This window comes from Callorhinchus milii, unplaced genomic scaffold (genome assembly GCF_018977255.1).
Source record: "Callorhinchus milii isolate IMCB2004 unplaced genomic scaffold, IMCB_Cmil_1.0 Scaffold4, whole genome shotgun sequence".
Classification (NCBI taxonomy): Eukaryota; Metazoa; Chordata; class Chondrichthyes; order Chimaeriformes; family Callorhinchidae; genus Callorhinchus; species Callorhinchus milii.
The window spans coordinates 60,826,193-60,847,657 of record NW_024704745.1 but is presented as its reverse complement, the minus strand read 5'-3'; the positions used below and the strand labels follow the sequence as shown (position 1 = coordinate 60,847,657).

Below are 21,465 nucleotides of genomic sequence, written 5' to 3'. Positions count from 1 at the left end.
AGTCTCTCTCTCACTGACTGACTTGAGTCTCTCTCTCACTGACTGACTGAGTCACTGACTGACTGACTGACTGAGAGTGACTCACACACTGACTGACAGTTGGGAGCCGTTGACTCCCTCACAGGTCGGGACACAGACACTGAGTCACAGACTAAGTCACTGACGGACACAGAGGTTGGGCGGGACGTGCTGAGCGGAGGCTCAGAGTGAGCTCGAGCCGCTGAGAGGCAGTCGGACACCCGGACGCTGGGAGCCGCTGACATGGCAGGAGCCGCGCTGGGCGGCAGCCGGAGCCTGGAGGAGGCGAGGCCGGGGCTCCGGGCGCTGCTGCTGCTGCTGCTGGGCCTGGGCTCCGGCCTGGGCTCGGGTCCGGCCTCCGTGTCGGGCCGCACCACCGAGTGGTACACGGCCTTCGTGAGCACCGCCTACCTGGAGCCCGTCACCAACATCACCCTGTCAGCCAACGCCGAGAGCGGCAGGTGAGGGGCCGGGGAGAGGGGGGGAGAGAGGGGGGGGGAGAGGTGGGGGGGGACAGAGAGGGAGAGGGGGGGGAGAGAGGGGGGGAGGGAGAGAGAGAGAGGAGGGGGGAAGGAGGAGGGAGGGAGAGGAAGGGGCAAGAGAGGGAGAGGGGGAGAGAGAGAGAGGAGGGGGGGGGAGGGAGAGAGAAGTGGGGACAGAGAGGGAGGGGGGGGGAGAGAGGGGGGGGGACAGAGAGGTGGGGGACAGAGAGGGAGAGGGGGGGGGAGAGAGGTGGGGGGGGGGACAGAGAGGGAGAGGGGGGGGAGAGAGGTGGGGGGGGGACAGAGAGGGAGAGGGGGGGAGAGGGGGGGGAGAGGGGGGGGACAGAGAGGGAGGGGGGGAGAGAGGGGGGGGACAGAGAGGTGGGGGACAGAGAGGGAGAGGGGGGGGGAGAGAGGTGGGGGGGGACAGAGAGGGAGAGGGGGGGAGAGAGGGAGAGGAGGGGGAGAGGGGGGGGACAGAGATGGGGAGAGGGTGGGGAGAGAGGTGGGGGGGGGACAGAGAGGGAGAGGGGGGGAGAGGGGGGGACAGAGAGGGAGAGGGGGGGACAGAGAGGGGGGGGTGACAGAGAGGGAGAGGGGGTGACAGAGAGGGAGAGTGGGGGGACAGAGAGGGAGAGAGGGGGGAGAGAGGGGGGGGGACAGAGAGGGAGAGGGGGGAGAGAGGGGGGGGGACAGAGAGGGAGAGGGGGGGGACAGAGAGGGAGAGGGGGGGGTGACAGAGAGGGAGAGGGGGTGACAGAGAGGGAGAGGGGAGGGAGAGAGAAGTGGGGGCACAGAGGGAGAGGGGGGAGAGAGGGGGGGAGAGGGGAGGGAGAGGGGAGAGAGAGAGGAAGGGGGAGGGAGAGAGGTGGGGGGGGGACAGAGAGGGGGAGAGAGAGAGGAGGGGGGACAGAGAGGGAGAGGGGACAGAGAGGGAGAGGGGGGGAGAGAGAGGAGGGGGACAGAGAGGGAGAGGGGGGAGAGAGAGAGGAGGGGTGAGAGAGGAGGGAGGGAGAGGAAGGGGGAAGAGAGGAGAGGGGAGAGAGAGAAGAGGGAGGGGGGGGGAGGAGGGAGAACTGGGGAGAGGGAGAGGAGGTGGTGGGGGGTGAGAGGGGAATGGGAAGAGAGGGAATTGAGGGGAGGGGGAGAGAGTTGAGGGGATGAGAGAGAAGAGGGGAAGAAGGAGTGATGAGGGGTTGAGATGGGAGGTGGGTGGGGGGGGGAAGGAAGGAGGAAAGGGAGTGGGGGGGAGAGGGAATGGAGGAGAAGAGAGAGAGGAGGAGGAGGAGGGGAAGGTGGTGAAAGTGGGATGATGGGGGGGAAGAGAGAGGTGAAAGGAGGCCGCAGTTGTGCTTAGTAAGAGTTGGGTATTTGTTATTAAAATTTTATGAAGAGCTTTGAGATGTCCTCCTAAATGCAAGGATTATTACTATTATTATTATTAATGTGAAACGCGCTATATAAATCTAAATTGTATGGTATTGAATTTGCTCTTCTCTTGTAGGTATGGTGACAGTTCCCCTAAAGATAGCGTGCAAGGCGTGCTTGGGATCCCCAGGAACAACCGAGATCAACTGGGCTGTGATCCCAACACAGAGTACTTTATACCCAGATCTGGGGAGCCGTGGATAGCTCTGGTAGCCAGAGGGAATTGTACTTTCAAGGAGAAGATTTTAATTGCTGCCCAGAAAATGGCCTCTGCAGTGGTGATATACAATTTTATGGGGACTGGGAATGCTACTGTCACCATGAACCATATTGGTAAGATGTCATTTAATAATACTTTATAAAAATAACTATAGGAAGAGAGGAATTGGATTTCGATAGTGCCTCTAATGTCGAAACATCCCAAAATAGGTCACAGTAATTAATGTCAGGCACGGTACCTGGTTGTCGGCAAACAAATCAGCCATTTGCACACAGGAAACGCTCATAAACGGCTAAGAGGTGAGTGACCAATGTATCTAGAGGATTGTTGGCCAGGACGTTGAGAGGAGCTCTCTTCTCTTTTGATTAGTACAAAGGGAACTTTGCATGAAAAGAGAATCCTGCTATACTGACCACAAAGTCCATCAGATACAAATTTTTTCATTCACTGTGGAATATTGCTGTGCTCACATTGGCTGTTGAGTTCATTGACAAAATACACGGTTACTACACTTTACAGTAAATCTTGTGAAGCATTTTGAGATGTCCTGATGACATGTAAACTATATATCAAATGCAAGAACCATTATTAATAATGACATCCATCTGAATAGGCAAATGTGGCAGCTTGGTTTCATGTCTCCTTGGAAGGACGGCACCTTTGACTATAAATTGTTCCCTCAGTACCGCACTGAAGTGTCAGCAAAGACTATGAACTCAAGTCCTGAGTTGGTACTTGACAGTAAATAGCTAAAACAGAAGAGAGAAACAGGAAGAAAGTTTCTCTCAATGTCCTGACCACAATCCCCAAACAAAATTGGTTGTTTGTTTCATGGTTGTTTGAGGGACAGTGCTATGTATCAACTAGGCTGATATTTTTGCCTACAAGTACAGTCACAGTAAATCCAGTGAAGTGCTTTGTCCTCCCAACGGGAAAGGAGCTATACCAAATGCAAGGATTATTATAAAGAAAAGATGTCAAATGGTTACAGAAGAGCTGGGGAGAAAGTTGGTGAGGTGGTGGATGACAGAGCGTGGAAGCAGCTTGGTATTTCTAAAGATGATCATTCTTTACAGGCGAATGTAGGAAAGCTTTATAATTATAAATTTATAATCACAGCAATTATGTGCTGTGAACAAGAGCTGTGAATGTTTTCGTACAAAACTGAAACTTTTGCCCTCTTCAAGGTTTCAGGCAAACCATGTTCTACGTTCTCTCACCAGCAAAAACTTTACTTTTGATTGACATTGATCTTGAACTTCATTCTGTGTGGACTTGATTTCATTCCATTTGTTTGATTTTGACAATGTTTTGTTTTGGTGATCCGGATGAAATTACAGTAGTATCTTTGATTGACTATGACTGAGATTAGAACCTGATCTCTGATTGTGAACCATGATGGATCATGCTTCAATAAAGAGCACTTTCTACAGTGGTAATGCAGTTCTGAGAGTAGGTAATGGGGGCTTGTGCAGGATGCTCTTTTGTAAGATAAACCGATTTGTGAGACTATACCTACCAACACTGCAGCTTCATTTATAAATATTCTGTTCTGGATCACTGAACTTTAGGATCAACTTCAAAAGGCAGTTATATGTAGTGAGTTTGATAGTGGGTATTCTTCAGTCAAAGACAGAGAGATCCTAATAGCTCTAAGAAACAAGGCACAAAATTCAAGACTCCTATTTTGTTTTAACCAATATAATCCCATGGATCTGGTTTATATGGTTAAATGTGCTTACTTGGATGAACCCTATGTAAAGTAATGACACTTTGAGTTGGTTCCAGTTGTTGCCATAATTTGTTTTGTGTAATACTGTAGTTCAAAAGGATGTAAGTAAGATCTGGTTTAGAATCATACAGTAATGTAACTAAGGCAAACTGCTTGAGGCTACTATCTGAAGTCATTCATAATCTTATTTTCAGTACCTCAGGCTGTAGCCTTCCAATTTATGATTTGATTATTAGAAGGGAGCCACTGTGCTACTTTCATTTCTACATCTGTTAAACCTTTTCATTAAATTAGGTTTTCATTTGCATCAATTTGGATAAACTGCAGTTTCTGAAAAGTGTAAGTTAGGTGCATAATACTTTATTAAGATTCACATCATACCACCAGCACAGTCTCTGTGGCTCTGTTTGATTTTGACATTTTTTTTAATTTTGTTGATACAGATGCAATTGCAGTAGTATATTTAAGCCTACTTAAATATCTTTGGAGTGAAGCTGACATGTGTTGCTTTGCAGTTTTGTGCTGTTCTTTGGGGAAAGGGAAATTTACATGCATCTGTGAAACTCTCAGTAGCTTTGTTTGGATATTTTTAAGTATGGTGATACATTTCTGTGTATGTCAGACACCCAACAGATCAAAAAAAAGTGTATGCGTGTTGTGTCTTGTTGGCTGCAGGCTGATACTCATAGCTGTTTTAATTTCCAGTGTCAAAACAAATATTTCAGCAGTTGATGAAAACATTTCCCTGTATCAATTTTACAAAACCAAATACAGTTGCATCCCTTTATGACGTGATGGATTGGGTCCATAAAATCAGACAGGTCATCGTGTAATACAGAGGTTGATCAGCCTTTCTAGGTCATCAGGTTGCTGATGATGGCTGCTGGTATCACCAAACAGTGGTGTGTGCAGGAAGCTGACAATCACTTTCGCAAGCGTTTCCGCAGTTTGCTAAGACAATTGGAGGCCTTCACACTAGAAGTGTCCCAGTAGATGATAGGTCCACTGCACCCATACTACAAACAAATCTTGCTATATAATGGGGTCTGTTTACAGTAACAGTATCAGGCAGAGTTAGACCATATCATTAGTCCATCTAGTCTGCCATTCCAATTTCCCCAGATTCTTCTGACAAGTTTTTCTTTCACTAGATCTATTTAGTTGGGTGGGAAAGTGTTCCATGCAAGAAGTGTGTTCATGATATTGAAAGAATCAGTGTTTAAATTTAAAACCTTGGAACAGTGGCATGATGGAACAACGATCAAATGTGAAGCTGGAGTAGTGTATGAGCATTTGCTTGTGATCAACTGATATAGCCTTGAAATGTACACACTTGAGGCCTTTTATCTCACACAATGTGTATAAATTTTATTGGGAATTTTTATTCTTTGATTAGTTTTAATGCTGGGAAATATACCGTGGAGTTCATTGGAGACTGGAAGCGTAAAGAGTCAATGGGAATGGATTTCTTGTCAATGGCTTGTAATGTTATAATGCATCTTGAAACCCACAGTGTGCAAATGTAGGAACAGATAACATTAACGTTATGCAACTACTTTCAGATGAATGCAATTTTTCTTTAATTGAGAGTTCTGGCTTTGAGCAGAGCTAAGTGAAAATGTTCAGCAGCCTTAAACTATTCGAATCTCATTCTAAAAGCAAATTGTACCTGTGTCTTTATATTTGAAAAAAGAATGAGCTGAAAGAGGAATCAGTCATGCCTGAAAGTCAGACAGAAATTCAATTGGTAGTTACATTGTGAATATAAATTGCTCTCATTGTTCGGTACATCCAGCTCCCTCAGCACATTGAAAGATGAGCTTTGTCTTTCAGCTGGTTTGATAACTTCACTGTTGCCAACACTTTTGTGCTGCATTTATTGTGCCCTGCACATGATGTTGTTTTGACCATTTTTTGTTGAGTGAGCATACCAGTGTGTAGCAAAAGCTTGGTTCGTTCATTTTAAATGTACAAATTTTGCATTTTGCACATTAAAACAAAAATCACATCAATGAAATAATTGTGCTTCCAGCTCTGTCCGCACATTGAAGACAAGATTTGGATTAAAAAATATGCTATTTTTGACCATGGAAATGTAGTAAATATGATGATAGGCTTGAGCAGAGCAGCCCAAGCTATAACTAATTGTGACAGTACTAGTGCAAGTTACTGTGGAAATCAGCATGTTGTGATTTTATTTTTTAAAGAAAGAAGTTTCTGGACACTTCTAACATATTAATAGCTTTCGCAAGCTACTGGTGGTATAGTAGGTCAGCGGGCTGTTCTCTCACCAGTGGGGCCTCCTTCTTTCAAACCTCGGCCAGATTAATGGTCTGGAAATATCCTCTGCCAGCTGCAATGTTTCTAAAATCTGCTATTATTTGTTTTAAAAAAATCCGCTTTGACTGTTATCCTTTATGGAAAACTGTGAGCTATTGTTAACATAATCCCCAGGTTTTAATCCAGATCTCTTTCACGGCCACTGAATGGGTCTTATTTGTAACCTTCGACTTCTACCACTTTCATTGGCAGTGTGGGGTGGGATTCACTAGTTGACGTTGTGATATTTTTTCAGTTCCAGCTAAACATTATTTACTTTTGTTACTTTCCAACAGTACTCGGTTTCTAAGGAATTCAATCAGCGTAATATTCTTAGTTTTGTTGTGTGCATGTATTTTCCTGTCTATGGGTGAATTTTTAATCTCTGCATGCATCTGTGACAGTTTAGCACTGTAGTAGGCTTTCAAATGGAAAATGGTATACTTTAATGTGAGCTGTAATCTTTAGATTGCAAAGGTTCTATTAGTACAGGTTTTGTTCACAGTTAACAGATTAAGAGATTTTAACAGTTTGATGTTCAGCAATATAAAATTCTTAACACAGTACTTAAATTTCAAAATAATTATTTTATGACTATTTTGCTATTTTATTTTCAGATACTTGGAATTTTCAGTCGTGTCTGTTTCTTTTCCAGATTCAAAGATTTGAATTCTAAGTAACCTCCACATAGACACAAATTTAAAAGATGCTGAAATGTTCTCAAGAAACTAACTAGGAAACTCAGTTAAAGAAACATTATGTTCTAGCATGGCCTAAGCTTGGCTTTCCTATATAAACATGCCTTTGAATTACATTGAGGACAATTGTGGGTCATTGCTGTAACAAATGGAAAATAAAAACATAAACGGGGTAGAGAAGCAAAGGGACCTAGGGATACACATACACAATTCACGAAAAGTAGCAACGCAGCTTAATAAGGCCATAAAAAAGCAAACCAGGCATTGGGGCTCGTTTCTAGAGGAATAGAAATGAAAAGCAGGGAAGTTATGGTAAACTGCTATAGAAACTTTGGTTAGACCACACTTAGAATACTGTGTGCAGTTCTGGTCCCCACATTATAGAAAGGATGTAGAGGCACTGGAGAGGGTGCAAAGGAGATTCACAAGGATGATCCCAGAACTGAGAGGTTATACCTATCAGGAAAGGCTGAACGTACTTGGACTCTTTTTTCTTGAAAAGAGGAGGGTAAGGGGTGACCGGATAGAGGTCTTCAAAATGATGAAAGGTTTTGATAGGGTAGACTTAGGGAAGATGTTTCCACTTGTGGGGCAGACTAAAACCAGGGGCCATTAATATAAAATAGTCACAAATAGATCAAATAGGGAAGTTAGAAGAAATTTCTTCACACAGAGAGTAGTGGGAATGTGGAAAATGCTACCACAAGGAGTTGTTGAGGCAAATAACATAGATGTATTTAAGGGAAAGCTAGATAGGTACATAAGGGAGAAAGGAATAGAAGGTTATGTTAGAAGGCTTAGTTGAGGAAGGGCAGGAGGAGATTCATGTGGTGCATAAACACAGGCATCGACCAGTTGGGCCGAATGGCCTGTTTCTGTGCTCTATATTCTAATGTATTCTAATGTAAATACAGTTAATATACTTTAAAATAACAATTGTAAATTTCTGTAGCTCAGTGGTTAGAGGACTCGCTTCGCAACCTGTGTTCAATTCCCGGCAGGAAGAAATGTTGGGCAGGTTTCTTTATTCCACACGCCTCTGTTTGCCTAACAGTAAATAGGAACCCAGTTGCTAGTCGATTGGCGGATCGCTTTTCCGGGGGTGAAAATTCCTTCAAAAAAATAACAATAATAATTGATCACTTCAATACGTGACTGTTTGTGGGACACTGCTGTGCGCAGTTAACTGCCATGTTTCGCACACAAAATATACAGTCAATTCAGTTTACAGTATATTCTGTGAAACGCTTTGAGACGTCTCGAAGACACGATAAAGCGCTATATCAAATCCAAGGACTATTATTATAAAATCCTGAAACACACTTTTCACAGTCCTCTCTTCCACAGAAGTGTTATATCAAATGCAAGGAATATTATTCAAAACTTTACATGTAATAGGATGTTGGATCATTTCTGGATTTTGTTCATTTATATGATCACATCCTCAGTGTACTGGATTGTCAGGTGTCTCTGGACTAGGTAGAAAAGTAGGCCATAAGAATTCCCTGATACTTATCCAACGGGCACTGCTGGACAAAGTTTGCTTGGACATTTGATGGAGGAAGAATTTTTTTTAAAAAAGGAAGGCTTGAAGTGCCTTCAGCTCCCCTCTCGACTCTCTACCCCCTCCTCGCTCCCTCCCTTCCCTCCCCTCACCCTGACCATTTCCCCCCTGCTCAGGTCCTGACCCAACTGTCCAGCGCCTTGGGACGTCCTCCCGACGTGAAAGGCACTCAATAAATGGAATCGTGTTGTTGTTGTTGTTGTTGTTGAAGCAGAGAGAAGATCCATTGGGCCAAATATAATTTTATATATATATATAGCACCTTTCACATTGGGAGAGCGTCTCAAAACGCTTCACATGCCTGGCTGGGCACTTGAACATGAAAGCCGATATTTTAAAAATAGTTTAGGGGAGCCAAAATAGATCAGAATATTTCTTTCAATATAACAATAATAGCATAAGTCAAGAAGGAACAGGAGATAGCAAATAAATTACATAATACTTCTTGTGGCGGTTATAAAGGAGAGGATACTGACAATATTTGTTCAACATCTCAAATATTTCATGGAACTTTTACAATAACAAGTTGCAGGTTCTAGAAAATAAGTAAATCCCCCTAGAACAGATTAACTATTTCCAGGGTCTTTCGAGACATAAGGAAGGTGATAAGAGAAGTCATGACAATCAATTTGAAGGAATTGTTGAATACCGGGGAGACGCCGGCTGGAAACAATAACATGCACTTCCCATATTCAAGATGGGTGTCAGAGGTGTACCTGTCAAATATAGACCTGAAAACTAATAGAATCAATAATCAAAAACAAATCATCAAGATCTTGAACTTCCTGTAATAACCTAATAATAATAATCCTTCTAGACATCAAGAAAGCACTTCACAGAATATACTGTAAAGTGAATTGACTATATATATATATATTTTTGTGGACGAAACGCAGCAGCCAGTTGCGCACAGCAGTGTCTCACAAACAATCGTGGATTGAATTGAGCAATTTATTATTGTTTTTGATAATAACCTAATCTTAATAATAACCTAATGATAATAATCTCTGAAGTCCTGTGTAAGCTGTACTATGTTCTGGCCATGCCATACCCAGAAATATTCTGTAATTACCATTCTGATCACAGCAAAATAGAGGCTTCTCAGGCAATGCAGAGGAGAGTAAGGAGTTGATAATATTCCTTGTGTTTGATATAGTACCTCTTGTGTTAAGAAAGTCTCAATCCCTAGAGTTAGAAGAATGAGCTAAGAGGAATGACAGGATAAGATAGGACTTTTCAATCTTGAAAAGAGATCTCAAAGGGATCAAAGAGATCTTTAGAAATACAGTATATGTTTAATGTATGGAGAAAATAAATCCAGATCTTTCAAATACTTTCAAATGTGTAGTAGAACAAAAGGGCACAGGTTCAGGGTTGTGAAGAGCAAGTTAGGACAGATATTGAGTATTTTTATACAGATGGTAATCAAAAAGTAGAACAGACTTTAAACAAATCTCTGATGAGATTAGGATATTAAAAATATAAGCTCTGTTTAAAATATATATAACATCATATTTTAGCATTGATTAAAGGCTTGAATGTGTACCTCAGCTCACCAGTAATTAAAGTGTTATTCTAATCACCATTTGCATAAAGAGTGGGAGCTTGATAAGTCTGATCCATAAATGCAATTGATTAAGATGCATGTTTAACATCAGTTTTTGTTAGATATGAAACTAGTGCTCTCTTCACTTCTAGAAACATTAAGCAATTGAATCAGAACAATTATATTCAGAAATTTATATTTCATTCCGTGGTAAACACAAATAAGAGTCTGATTTGCTTATAAATCCTGCTAATACTGGAAAGGGCTGAATTTTGAATTATATAATATATATTATGTAGCAAGGTTTAAAATATCTATGTAGCACTGGGCGCAACATGTAAGTAAGTATATGTGCTGTTCGTCAGAGCTTGCAGTAGCTCAGTTGAGACACTGGTATACAGCATGAATTTTACTTATTACTGAACATATATTTCTGATTATAATGCCTGTTGGTTGGAGTATGGAATTTCAATAGTGAAAGAATACCACTTGCAAATTGAGTCAGTGCTCTATGCACAATATGTGTTATGTAATAACAGTTTGGGGTAGCAGTTGACCATTGGTCTATCTAGCCCAGAGGTTCTCAATCTTTGTCACAGTGAACCTTCCTAATATAATAAGAAAACAATTGCATCTCTTCACAGTTCACCAAGACAGTACAAAGAAATGAAAATCCTATATTCTGCAAGAATATGAACAACAAATTCTGATCAATACAGTTACAATAAGAACATTGAAAGCACAAATTGTACTTCACGAAGTACCCTCCCTGCTATCATACAACTCTGCCCAAAAAGAGTACAAAATGAGCCTGCCAAAACAAAACTGCACAAAACGCTCTGGGAACTCATGAGTACAGATCATGTCAGTACAATATTCATCAATCCCATCCCATTAGCAGGAGGAGTCAGCCTGTCTCCTCCCTTACAAAGTAGTGGAATTCGGGGTTGCACTGTAGAAAAGTAGAGGTCATTGCGGCAGCCCTGCTGCGAAGCAAGGCCAGATCCGAGAAACCTGGGACTGTTGGGAGGCCCGCAACCAGTGTCTGAGCCCCCCCCCCCTCCTGGGAGACACGACAAAACCTCGGGCAAGTTTTCTTGCTCCACATGTCTAATAATAATCCCTCAAGAAAAGAAATAATAATAAATTGGTCACTTCAATCCACAACTGTTTGTGGGATACTGCTGTGTGCAATTGGCTGCCATGTTTCGCCCACCATACAGTCAATTCACTTTACAATATATTCTGTGAAGGCTTTAGGACGTCTAGAAGATGTGAAAAGCGATATATCAACTGCAAGGATTATTATTATTTTATTATTAATCTCTGATCTAGCCTATAGCTTCCCAAACAATTCTTTCAAGCCATCTATCTCAACAACTAACAACTCTGAATTCTTTTAATTTCCAGGAACTTGTCAAATTTTTTAAACTCTTTATTCAGCAGTTTCTTGTTTCACCACCAGTGCTTGTATCATTTTGCGTAAACCTCTTTTGCAACTCACTTTGCTTTTATTGTCATTTTGAATGATGCCTTGTTTTTTGAATTTTGAAAAAAAACTCATTCAAGATTTCTGAGCCCCTTCCGATTTTAAATACCTTTGATTCCCCCCCCCCCCCCCCACACACACACATACACAATCTTAATTCAAAAAGAGAAGTCATAGTGTCCAATCTTTCCCATTAGCTCAATGCGAGGGTATGACCCATCTTTTGCATGTTATCGCCTTATACAGTACTAGCAGCTTCGCTTGCAACCAAAGGATCCAATATGGAATCTTGATTGACACGCAGACAGACATTTCATCTTTATCTTATTTTGGCCTTGCTGTTCTTTGAGTGGGCAACTCAGTTTGGCGCGCTGTTGCAGTCTTTTCAGCATTTAAGTGCAGCCGCGCTGTTCTTTGTTCTTCAGTTTTATTTAATGGTCCTTCTCTCTTTTGTCTAGCATTTTTACTTATCCTTGAAAGGTTTGATTTTCGCTCAGGCATCTTTACAATCATCAATATAAATGTATAATTTATAATCACTGGGATGTCCTCCCAACGTGAAAGGAGCTTTAAAAATTTTAAAATTTTGTTGTTGTTGTGGCTTAGCTTCGTCTGTGTTCTTTATTTTGTTGCCGCCGCCACTTGGCTACGTGCCTGCTCTGTGACGTGTGATGCCACAGCGCCACTTTGACTTGGCGGCCACCAGGTGTAACTACAGCGAAAAGTGCAAAACTTAAATACATTTTAGGTCTTAATTCATGAACAATAGGAGATACCCAAAAACAAATATGCCCATGTCACTCCAAGTGGCAAGACCTTTTCAACGAGATATAAATCATGTTTCTACGTCAATCATTTATTGAGATCCTTCTTGAAGCACAGAAAGACAGACATTGTCGTTTTATTAGTATAGATTATCTAGTTGCCTTCAAGTGTCACTAACCAACAGGGAAAACCCAGGCTTTGATTTTGATGCTCTTGAATTGTCCACTGAGATATGTTTCTCCTCAGTTTCATTTTGCGCTTTTCACATATTTGTTTGCGAGTATCAACTCCAAATACTCCTGGGGTTAATATGAACATATTGAAATACTGTATATCAAAACCTTATCTCATTTGATTGATTTTGTTGTATTTTGTGAGCCACAACTTTGGACACTTTGTTCACCAATGCGTTATTTGCTTCACTGCTAAATCTAATCTAAATTGCGTACAACAGTTCTTTTGGGGATTTTGATCTAACATTATGCTGTAGTTAATCTTTTGTTCATGTTAAACGTTTCACTGTTGCACAGCAATAAATACAACAGTAACCTTCACTCTCAGTTTGTTACAGCTGTTGAATGTAGTACATTTCAATGACCAAGGGAGTTGATGAATTTATCATACTGTCATTGAAAAACAATACTCATTTGCCACTAGCTTGTAACTAATGACAAATTATATTTATGAAATATGCTTCTGACCATGAATGCACAAGTGATATATGTGTGGACTGTACTGTATATGGAGAATTTGTAGATTGCTTCATGCCTTACAGCGATGATGATGCTGCTGGAGCAAAGACCTAATTTCACTTTATAGGAACAGTGGAAGAAATCAGATTAACTAACACCTTTGGGACAGTCATCAGATGGCTGGGAAAACCAGACAACTAGTTTTCTTTTTTAAAAATACATTACCGAATGGAGGGTTACTTGTCTCGCTAAAGGATAATGATGTGTTATTTACTGAATAATCTCATTCACCCAGGCCTCAGGAATATAGCATTTTAACCATTTCCAATAATTGTACAGTTGAATTAAGTCTAGAAAACACTATTATAAAGATAAGTAGATATTCAAAGCATTACACTTGTGAATACATTTTACAAAATGCAAAGATTATTACATAATGTATTATTTGGTTCTTGTCTCATTTCTATAATATTGGAACTGGGGACTATTATCTTTACCTGAAATTTTATTTCCACCAAGGTGAGGCTTCTCATTGCCTGGAAATGTATTGTTTATCATGCTTATCATTTTTTGTCCTATCCTTCTCTCTCACCACCACCCCCCTCCCCTGAAGGTGATGATAGTAATAATAATATGATTTGTGCTGGTTATGGTACTTGCTGGTACTTCTACAACTCTTGACAACCCACTACTTTGCACCAAATTATTATTTGTTTATCTGCTGAATGCAGAGCAGTCATTGCTTGCTTTTTAGCTACAATTTCAGAATTGTACTCCAGTTGTGCCTTTCTGAGTATCAATCTTGCATTTAATAATAATCCTTTTATTTGGTACATACTACATGTATAAGTATAGACAGTGCGCATCAGCAGATTGTTTGTCCCTGGGAAACATCAAATCTAAGACTGATCCTTTTCCAACCCAGGATGATGGTTTCAAAACGGTCTTTAGTTTGTGTTTTGGGGAACTGCAGCATATTGTAGCTTGGCCTTTTTGGCTCCCTAATAATTATGTGATGTTTCTGGGTGTAGGGTGTAAAAAATCGTAAAATCCTATCTTTTTTACAATTGCTGGACATTTGGAAATTGATAATTACCAATTTTTTTTCAGGGACTGGAAACACCGTGGCCATTATGATTGGTAACGCAAAGGGAATGGAGATTCTGGAGGTAATCCGTCGAGGTATCCCAGTGATAATGTCCATCACTGTCGGTACACGCCATGTGCAAGAGTGGATGAGCTCACAGTCCGTTGTGTTTGTAATTATTGCTTTCATCACAATGATGATCATCTCTCTGGCTTGGCTCATCTTCTACTACATTCAGCGGTTTCTATACTCAGGCTCACAGTTTTCAAATCAGGTAAATATTTATGATATTCTGTATCTTAACATGAGATAGTTCAGTAAATTTGAACTCCACAGATACAGCATTTAAAACATTGCAACAAATCTGCAAAATTTACATACAGAATGTGAAAATTCTTTAAATTATTCACTTTAGTATACTTTGAAATAAACACCTTGTTGGTTTAATTTTGGTTAGATTTCAATAGTTTTGGGGGCTTTCCATTTTCTTCAATGGCTAATATAAAAAATATATATTTTGTAGGTTTAAACACTGTGCACTTAACACTCAGTGTCAGAATTTTTGTTTGCATGTCTATATGGTTTTAAAAAATATAATATTTTATATTTAAAAAATATATAAATTTAAAGACTATAAAAGGAAGGCTGATTGGTTGATTTTGCTGTTATAGATATCATTGCAATTTTCAATTCAATCCATTGGTTGTCTTTTAATCCAAAATTTAACTTTTTTAATCAGAACAAGAAAAACCGAAATAACAGGAAAGAGGCCAAGAAAGCCATCAGTAAACTTCAACTTCATACAGTCAAGTGTGGAGATAAGGTAACCTGCTGTCTGTTGTTTGCTACCTGTTGACAGAACTTTCATTTTAACCAAGTTACAATAATAATCCTTGCATTTGATATAATTACTTAACACATCATTTAGTCATCTCAAAGTGCTTCACAGGATATACTGTAAAATGGTATTTGTGTGTTTTAGCAGTGTTGGGGGGGGGGGCATCTGGGTGTCTGATATGCAGAAAGCCATCACAATGCTTAAGAGTGTCCAAAACAAAATGAGAATTCCATGCATCCCACTTATACAACAACAAGATTCCATCTATAGAGAGCCTTTCATGTCGGGAGGACGTCCCGAGGCGCTGGACAGTTGGGTCAGGACCCGAGCAGGGGAGAAATGGTCAGGGTGAGGGGAGAGAAGGGAGGGAGCGAGGAGGGGTAGAGAGTCGAGAGGGGAGCTGAAGGCAGGGTCAAAGAGAAAGGTCTTGAGACCGGCCTTGAAGGAGGAAAGGGAGGAGGCAAGGCGAAGGCACTGGGGGATGGAGTTCCAGAGCCTCGGGGCTGAGAGGCTGAAGGCCCGGCCACCGATGGTAGAGCGGTTGGGGCGGGGGATGTGGAACAGACTGGAGCCAGAGGAATGGAGGGTAAGGGCAGGTTGGTAGGGGAATAGTAGGTTGGAGTGGTAGGAGGGAGCAAGGCCGTGAATGGCCTTGTAGATGAGGATGAGGATCTTGAATTCGATCCTCTGGGGTATGGGAAGCCATCCCCCAGTATACGTGGAAATTACCAAGATATTTATTGGAATGCCCAATCTCCCTGGAGGGATGCATCCTGCTTACCTAGAGATTAATGCTTGGGGACCCCAGCATGTGCTTTGAGGTACTTCTGGATTCTAAACAGCTAAAACCATATAGCTTGCTATTGAAAGCGCTGTCTGGCAAATTTTCCCACTGCTTGTCCAGCTAGGACCACCCTACCTGTTAGGGCTTTGACTTGCAGCATTAATGGGAACTGAGTGGGAAAAGTCCCTGTTCCACTGTTTGGCCTGCTCATCCAAGTCCTGCCGATGAGCCAGGCTGGCTGTGCTGTCATCAGCAGTGCCTGGAATACTGCAGAATGGCCTGGCTCAGGAACTGGACTATCAATACCTCCACAGAGGGCTGGCTCAATTCTGACATTCTGTTGGCAAACATGTCACTTTGGAGCCAGTTTACGGAGGATAATCACTAGTTGTTCATTTGACATCCAACAACCCTGGGTTGTAAATTTAATGTCAAATTTTGATCCTCCCCAGGAAATCGATTTGGATATTGATGGTTGTGCTGTGTGCATTGAAGTATATAGATCCAGGGATGTTGTTCGAATTCTACCATGCAAGTATGTATATGATGTAATTTATGGCTTAGAATTCATTTATGAACAGAAAGTGCCTCAATTGAATCTAATTATTCAATCTTATTTTAAATAGACAAAAAGGGACTCTTAGTATATCTGAAATGTTTGTTTCTGTACCTTAATCACAATAAAACTACAATTGTGTAAAGTGTTTAGCTGAGATGAACTGTTTTAATCTAACAATTATTTTAGGCACATAAATAAATTGGTAATCATGGCTGTCAAGGGAATTGGCACTTTATATTGGGAAATTCAGTGGGCAACTTGCCCAAATTGCCTAGTTGTACAATAAAATCAATGGAGACCGGCTTAGAATGAAGCAATAAAATCAATGGAGACCTTGCGCATGCCCTGTTTGACAAGAAACAATGTGTAGAATGGGGTAAATCTAAATAGGTAAGAAAATTTACATTTTAAAGAAAAAGACAGATGTATCTTCCACGGTAGGTAAGCAAACATTGCATTCAGAACAGGAAGGGCAATTGAGTTCAGAAAGGGTAGTTGAGGCGACGGCTTGATGCTGTCATGGGAAGATGATAGAGTGGGCATTCTGAAAGGATGAGATTAAATTGCCTTCTTCATCCAAACATCTCGTGATGAGATGATCACATCTGAATCTGACTCTCGACTGTTGCCATCAAGTTCGTATTATTTTTACCTGAATCATTCCTTATCTGTCACATAACAATTGAGCTACTGAGCTCTACCTGTGGTGGTGGTGGAGCTCAATTGTTACGTGAGAGATGAGAAAAATGTTCACTGCTTGACTAAGCAACCCCATCAGAGGGGTGGCATTCACGGCGGTGATAGAAAGCTTATGGTGACAGAAATCGATCTCTGTATGGCAATTCCTTCACTTATGTAAATGACCATTGTACACATATCAAATCCCTCAATCTGATTTCCAGTCCTGTTTTCAGTTCTCATGTTGCTTGCTCATGCCATTCATTGCTTGAATTGCCGACAATCTGGTACAGTACATTATTTTCAATTTACTTATTACTTTTTTTGTACATCTGAAAGCTATGCTGAATTCCAGTTATTCTTCCTTCCCTATTCAGCTGCCGATTTTCCTGATTAAATGCATGCTTCAATTACCATTCAAATTTAAGAGTGGTTGAATTTGATGGTGTTTGTAATTGTAGTTAACAGTATTGCAGAAATAATCTGATTAGATGCATTACTGTGATGTAAATTGACAGCTGTTCTGGACTGCTACTAAAAATGGTGCATTACTTGTATAGAGAAAAATGTTTTAACATGCAATTAACATTTCTATTGAAATCTGTGTTAGATTTTTAACCTTTTTAAATGCGCACAGAACATGGAAGGCAAATGTAGTTTTGTGCCTGTACATCATAATTGTTTTTATTATTGGGTTGAGTTTAGCATTAAAATAATCAACACTGCCATTCATTTTTGATGCGTAAGACTATCCACTTAATCCACATCTTTCATGCTCAGTTTCTCATATATACTTAACCCCTCCTCCACAAAATTAAGCTTTTATTTGGGGGAAAAAATATTAAATTTGACACATTTGCAGATGCTAACTTGGCTTAGTTGGTATCACTCTCAACTCCAAGTCAGAAGGTTGAGGATTCAAGGATTCACATAGGGACTTTTAGCTTAGTCAAGGCTGACACTCCAGAGCAGTGCTGGACGAGTACTGCATTGTTGGAGGTGCCATCCTTTGGATGAGACATTAAACCGAGGCCCCATCCATCTAATTCAGGTAGACCTTAAAGATCACAGTTCACTATTTGAAAAGAGACAGGAGTTTTTCCCAGTGTCCTGGCCGCCAATCTCTCAGATAAAATTAGTCATTCGCTTCATGCCTATTTGTGGGACATTGTTGAAAACAAATTGGCTTCTGTATTCGCCTATAAATAGTCAGCACAGTTTACAGTAAATCCTGTGAAGTGATTTGAAACATTCTCACAATGTGAAAGGCACTTTATCAATGTAAGGATTAATAAGAATAAACTTGCCTGAGGTTTTGCCCCACACAGGAATAAATCCTTTTATTATTTATGAACCTTGCTTTAAACATGGGAAACAGATCATGGTTTTGAAAGTTCTGCCTGCTTTAAATGTGTTAATTCGAAGTAATTTTTCTAATATGATTCAGGAGCTGTACAAAGAAAGCTAACTACAAGTTTGTATTCATGTGAGTTAATAACCAGTTAATCTAAAATAAAAAACACCATCAATATTAGTAATTTATATTTCATTCTTGAAACATTTATTATTTGAGTTCAGGTGTTACTCAATATTTACCCAGATAATAGGAAGCAGTAACATGTGTGAATAAAACGTATATTTCATATTCAGGTTTCTATCAATGAGAATTGATATAAATAATACTTCCAAATACAGCTGATTTTAATTGTATTTGTTCTGCATATTTTATCCATGGAATTTGGGGATAGCAGTGACATTACATTTTTAGAAGCTTAAATATTTCTATCTGATTATATGGATTTTGCAGTACTTAACAGAAGCCAATAGAGAGTTTTGGGTGAGGGATTAGGAGGGGTGAAGGCTCCAGTGGAGTACGAACATTGTCAAAGACTATTCGGGCCGAAAAGCCTGTTTCCATGCTGTACTGTGTGTTCAATTCTATGTCAATTATAAAGTGGGTTCATTAATCAAGCAAGTGAGAAAATTGCAGCAAGCTAGCGTTTGCAATCTATTCTAATTCATTCTGTGAGATATCTCTATCTTTTCTTTAGACATGTTTTCCATAGGATATGCATTGATCCGTGGCTTCTTGAACATCAAACTTGTCCAATGTGTAAACTTGATGTTATTAAAGCACTTGGCTTTCTGGTAAGTAATAATACTTGATCATTTAAAAAAAAACTCAACATCCAGTAATTGCTTTTAGATGATAAAGGCTTAGTAAACCTTGTGTTTTCTGACAAAAAATGCTGTTATAGTAATTGCTGTAAAACACTTCAGAACATTTTGACATGAGAAGGCACTCAAAATACACATTTTATCTTTTTAAGAGGATAATCTACCAAATTGTTTCTCATACAAAAATACAACAATGTAAAAAGTATGAAGTAGAATCTTACAAAATTGCAACATAAGAGGAGGCCTATTATTCTATTGCTGATTTGTATCATTGCTAGGTGGATGCACATGAAGATATTGAAATAGTGATACCAGAATCAGCACCCGTCAGTATCCCAGTCAGCAATTCAAGCCCTTCTTTACATGAAGACGGAGGAAATGAAGTCAGTACCTTCCCAGAGTCTTCCACCTTTGAATCATTACAACACGACGACAGACTGGAAGAGGATGAAGCAGCTGCTCTAATTGGTAAGTGTAACTACAGTATATGGCAAGGACCCAGACAGAGTGCTAGGTTACTTTGCATAACTCACAATAGAGTGAAGTGAATTGGGAGGGTGGGGGAATTCATACCTGACCACATTTACATTTTGACATAATTATTGCATGTTCAACCGCTGGTAGGGTCACTTGCATCGTTCCTCAGCACTCTGTCCTTGGTCCTTTCCTTTTCAACATCAACATACTCTTCCCTTGGTGATGCCTCCCTGTTTTTTTTATCCACTATCAAGGTTCCTCTCCATTTCTGTGAGAGTCTGTTAATTTTTACTTTTGTAGACAGAAAATATCAAAGCTACCTGGAGAAGTACTGTAGGCTTATGAAACTCTGTGTCACCAGGACAATTGCTCACACTTACTAAATATTAGTATTGCAAACAAACACCAGATTTGTCTGCCGAGCCAACAATAATATGTAGTACATTATCAGTTTTTTTAAAACTAGACTTTTTTCTTGCTCTTATAATCCTTCTTATTTTGTTTCCAGAAAACAATCCAGGGAGTCAACCAAATGATGACAGTTCAGGCTGTCCTGTTGCATGTCCAGATGCCAGATGAATGTTTCTGAAGAAAATAAACTGTGTTGAGTGAATATGAGTGATGCAGCCTTTCAAAACACAAAATGAATATAAACATGCTGTATATTGCTTAATGTGTGCAACCACGTACAAAGTTGTGCATTTTAAATTTGTTATTACATTCTCAACTGATTTACAATTTAGATTTTAAATTTGTCATTACAGACTCAACTGATTTACATAACTAGATGAAATGGATAATGCTTTATAGAAGTGCGTTTGTCGATTTGGTAACGCATGGGATTCCTGCTGTTAGTACTTTCATAGCAATAAGAATCAAAAAGGTACTTGTGCAAGTGCCTTGGCAAAGAGGTGGGTTTTACTGAAACTGGAATTAATGTTTTAAATCACTGTTTAGGTATGAGAGTGACTATGTTGTTGTCTCTTAAGAAATTCATACGTCCTTCTCAATGAACACAACTGTTCATTCTTGTTTATAAGAAGCCTGTGAAATACATTTGTAAATATACTGTCTCTTTAAATAGCTTATTTTTTACTTGATTTATCCTTAGCAAATATTTAGTAAGATGAAGTTGCCCTATTCCCAGTTGTCAAACAGTAATGTTAATAAGTTTAATTAAACGTAGAATAATGTTATATGGTAACATTAAACCATTGTCTTTTACTTTACATATATTTAATGCCTAGGAATGCTTTAAAAAGTTGGTAGTTTTAACAGTCTGATCATTCTGCAGTAAGAATATCATGTAGTACTTAAAATTTTGAATTTTGTAGAAAATATTAAAGTATAGTGCCATAGGTAAATGTTTTCCTTTAAATTACACTGAAAGGTTATGGAATTAAAACAAGCATTCAACTTTTAATTGATATTGCTGCTGTAAAAGACTACTGTATAATTTTGTTGAAATAGGGTGTATGTGTATATAAAATGTTGCAGAGGTATTGTATTGAACTATCTGTACTACACATGCCCTGAAGCAGTTGTTCTGCTCTTTGGGGTAACTTTTGCTGTAGAAGGGATACTTCAAATAAAAGTTATTAAATTCATTAGTTGTGAAGCATAAGACAAGTTGTATTTGAATAGAGCCCTTCACACGGGTCGCTTAATGGTGGCGGAGCTTGATGGTGAACCGGGGAGAGAGGACCATGGCACTGTCAAAGAGGAAGGGCTTCAGATGCCATCTGAAGATACATAATTATAATAATCCTTGCATTTGATATAGCTCTTTTCACGTCTTCAACGTCTCAAAGCGCTTCACAGAAGACTGTATATTTGTGGGTGAAACGCGGCAGCCAATTGCACGCAACAGTGTCCCACAAACAGTCGTGGATTGAAAATGACCAATTTATT

General features: G+C 40.0%; 1 protein-coding gene across 1 annotated transcript; it reads left to right on the top strand.

The window, feature by feature from the left end:
• The first annotated feature begins 52 nt into the window (after nucleotides 1-52).
• LOC103172538 (E3 ubiquitin-protein ligase RNF149) lies at nucleotides 53-21,161 on the top strand. Its single transcript, XM_042334585.1, has 8 exons — nucleotides 53-479; nucleotides 2,005-2,261; nucleotides 14,064-14,314; nucleotides 14,780-14,863; nucleotides 16,115-16,197; nucleotides 18,951-19,047; nucleotides 19,356-19,545; nucleotides 20,063-21,161. The coding sequence occupies exons 1-8, from the start codon at nucleotides 262-264 to the stop codon at nucleotides 20,131-20,133; spliced, it is 1,251 nt and encodes a 416-aa protein (XP_042190519.1). The 5' UTR covers nucleotides 53-261; the 3' UTR covers nucleotides 20,134-21,161.
• Nucleotides 21,162-21,465: the final 304 nt, after the last annotated feature.

Coding starts and splice junctions, on each gene's coding strand:
- LOC103172538 (XM_042334585.1), top strand. CDS start 262: ATGGCAGGAGCCGCGCTGGGCGGCAGCCGGAGCCTGGAGGAGGCGAGG. Junction 14,315..14,779: donor GCTCACAGTTTTCAAATCAG/GTAAATATTTAT, acceptor TTTTTTAATCAG/AACAAGAAAAACCGAAATAA. Junction 19,048..19,355: donor TTAAAGCACTTGGCTTTCTG/GTAAGTAATAAT, acceptor TATCATTGCTAG/GTGGATGCACATGAAGATAT.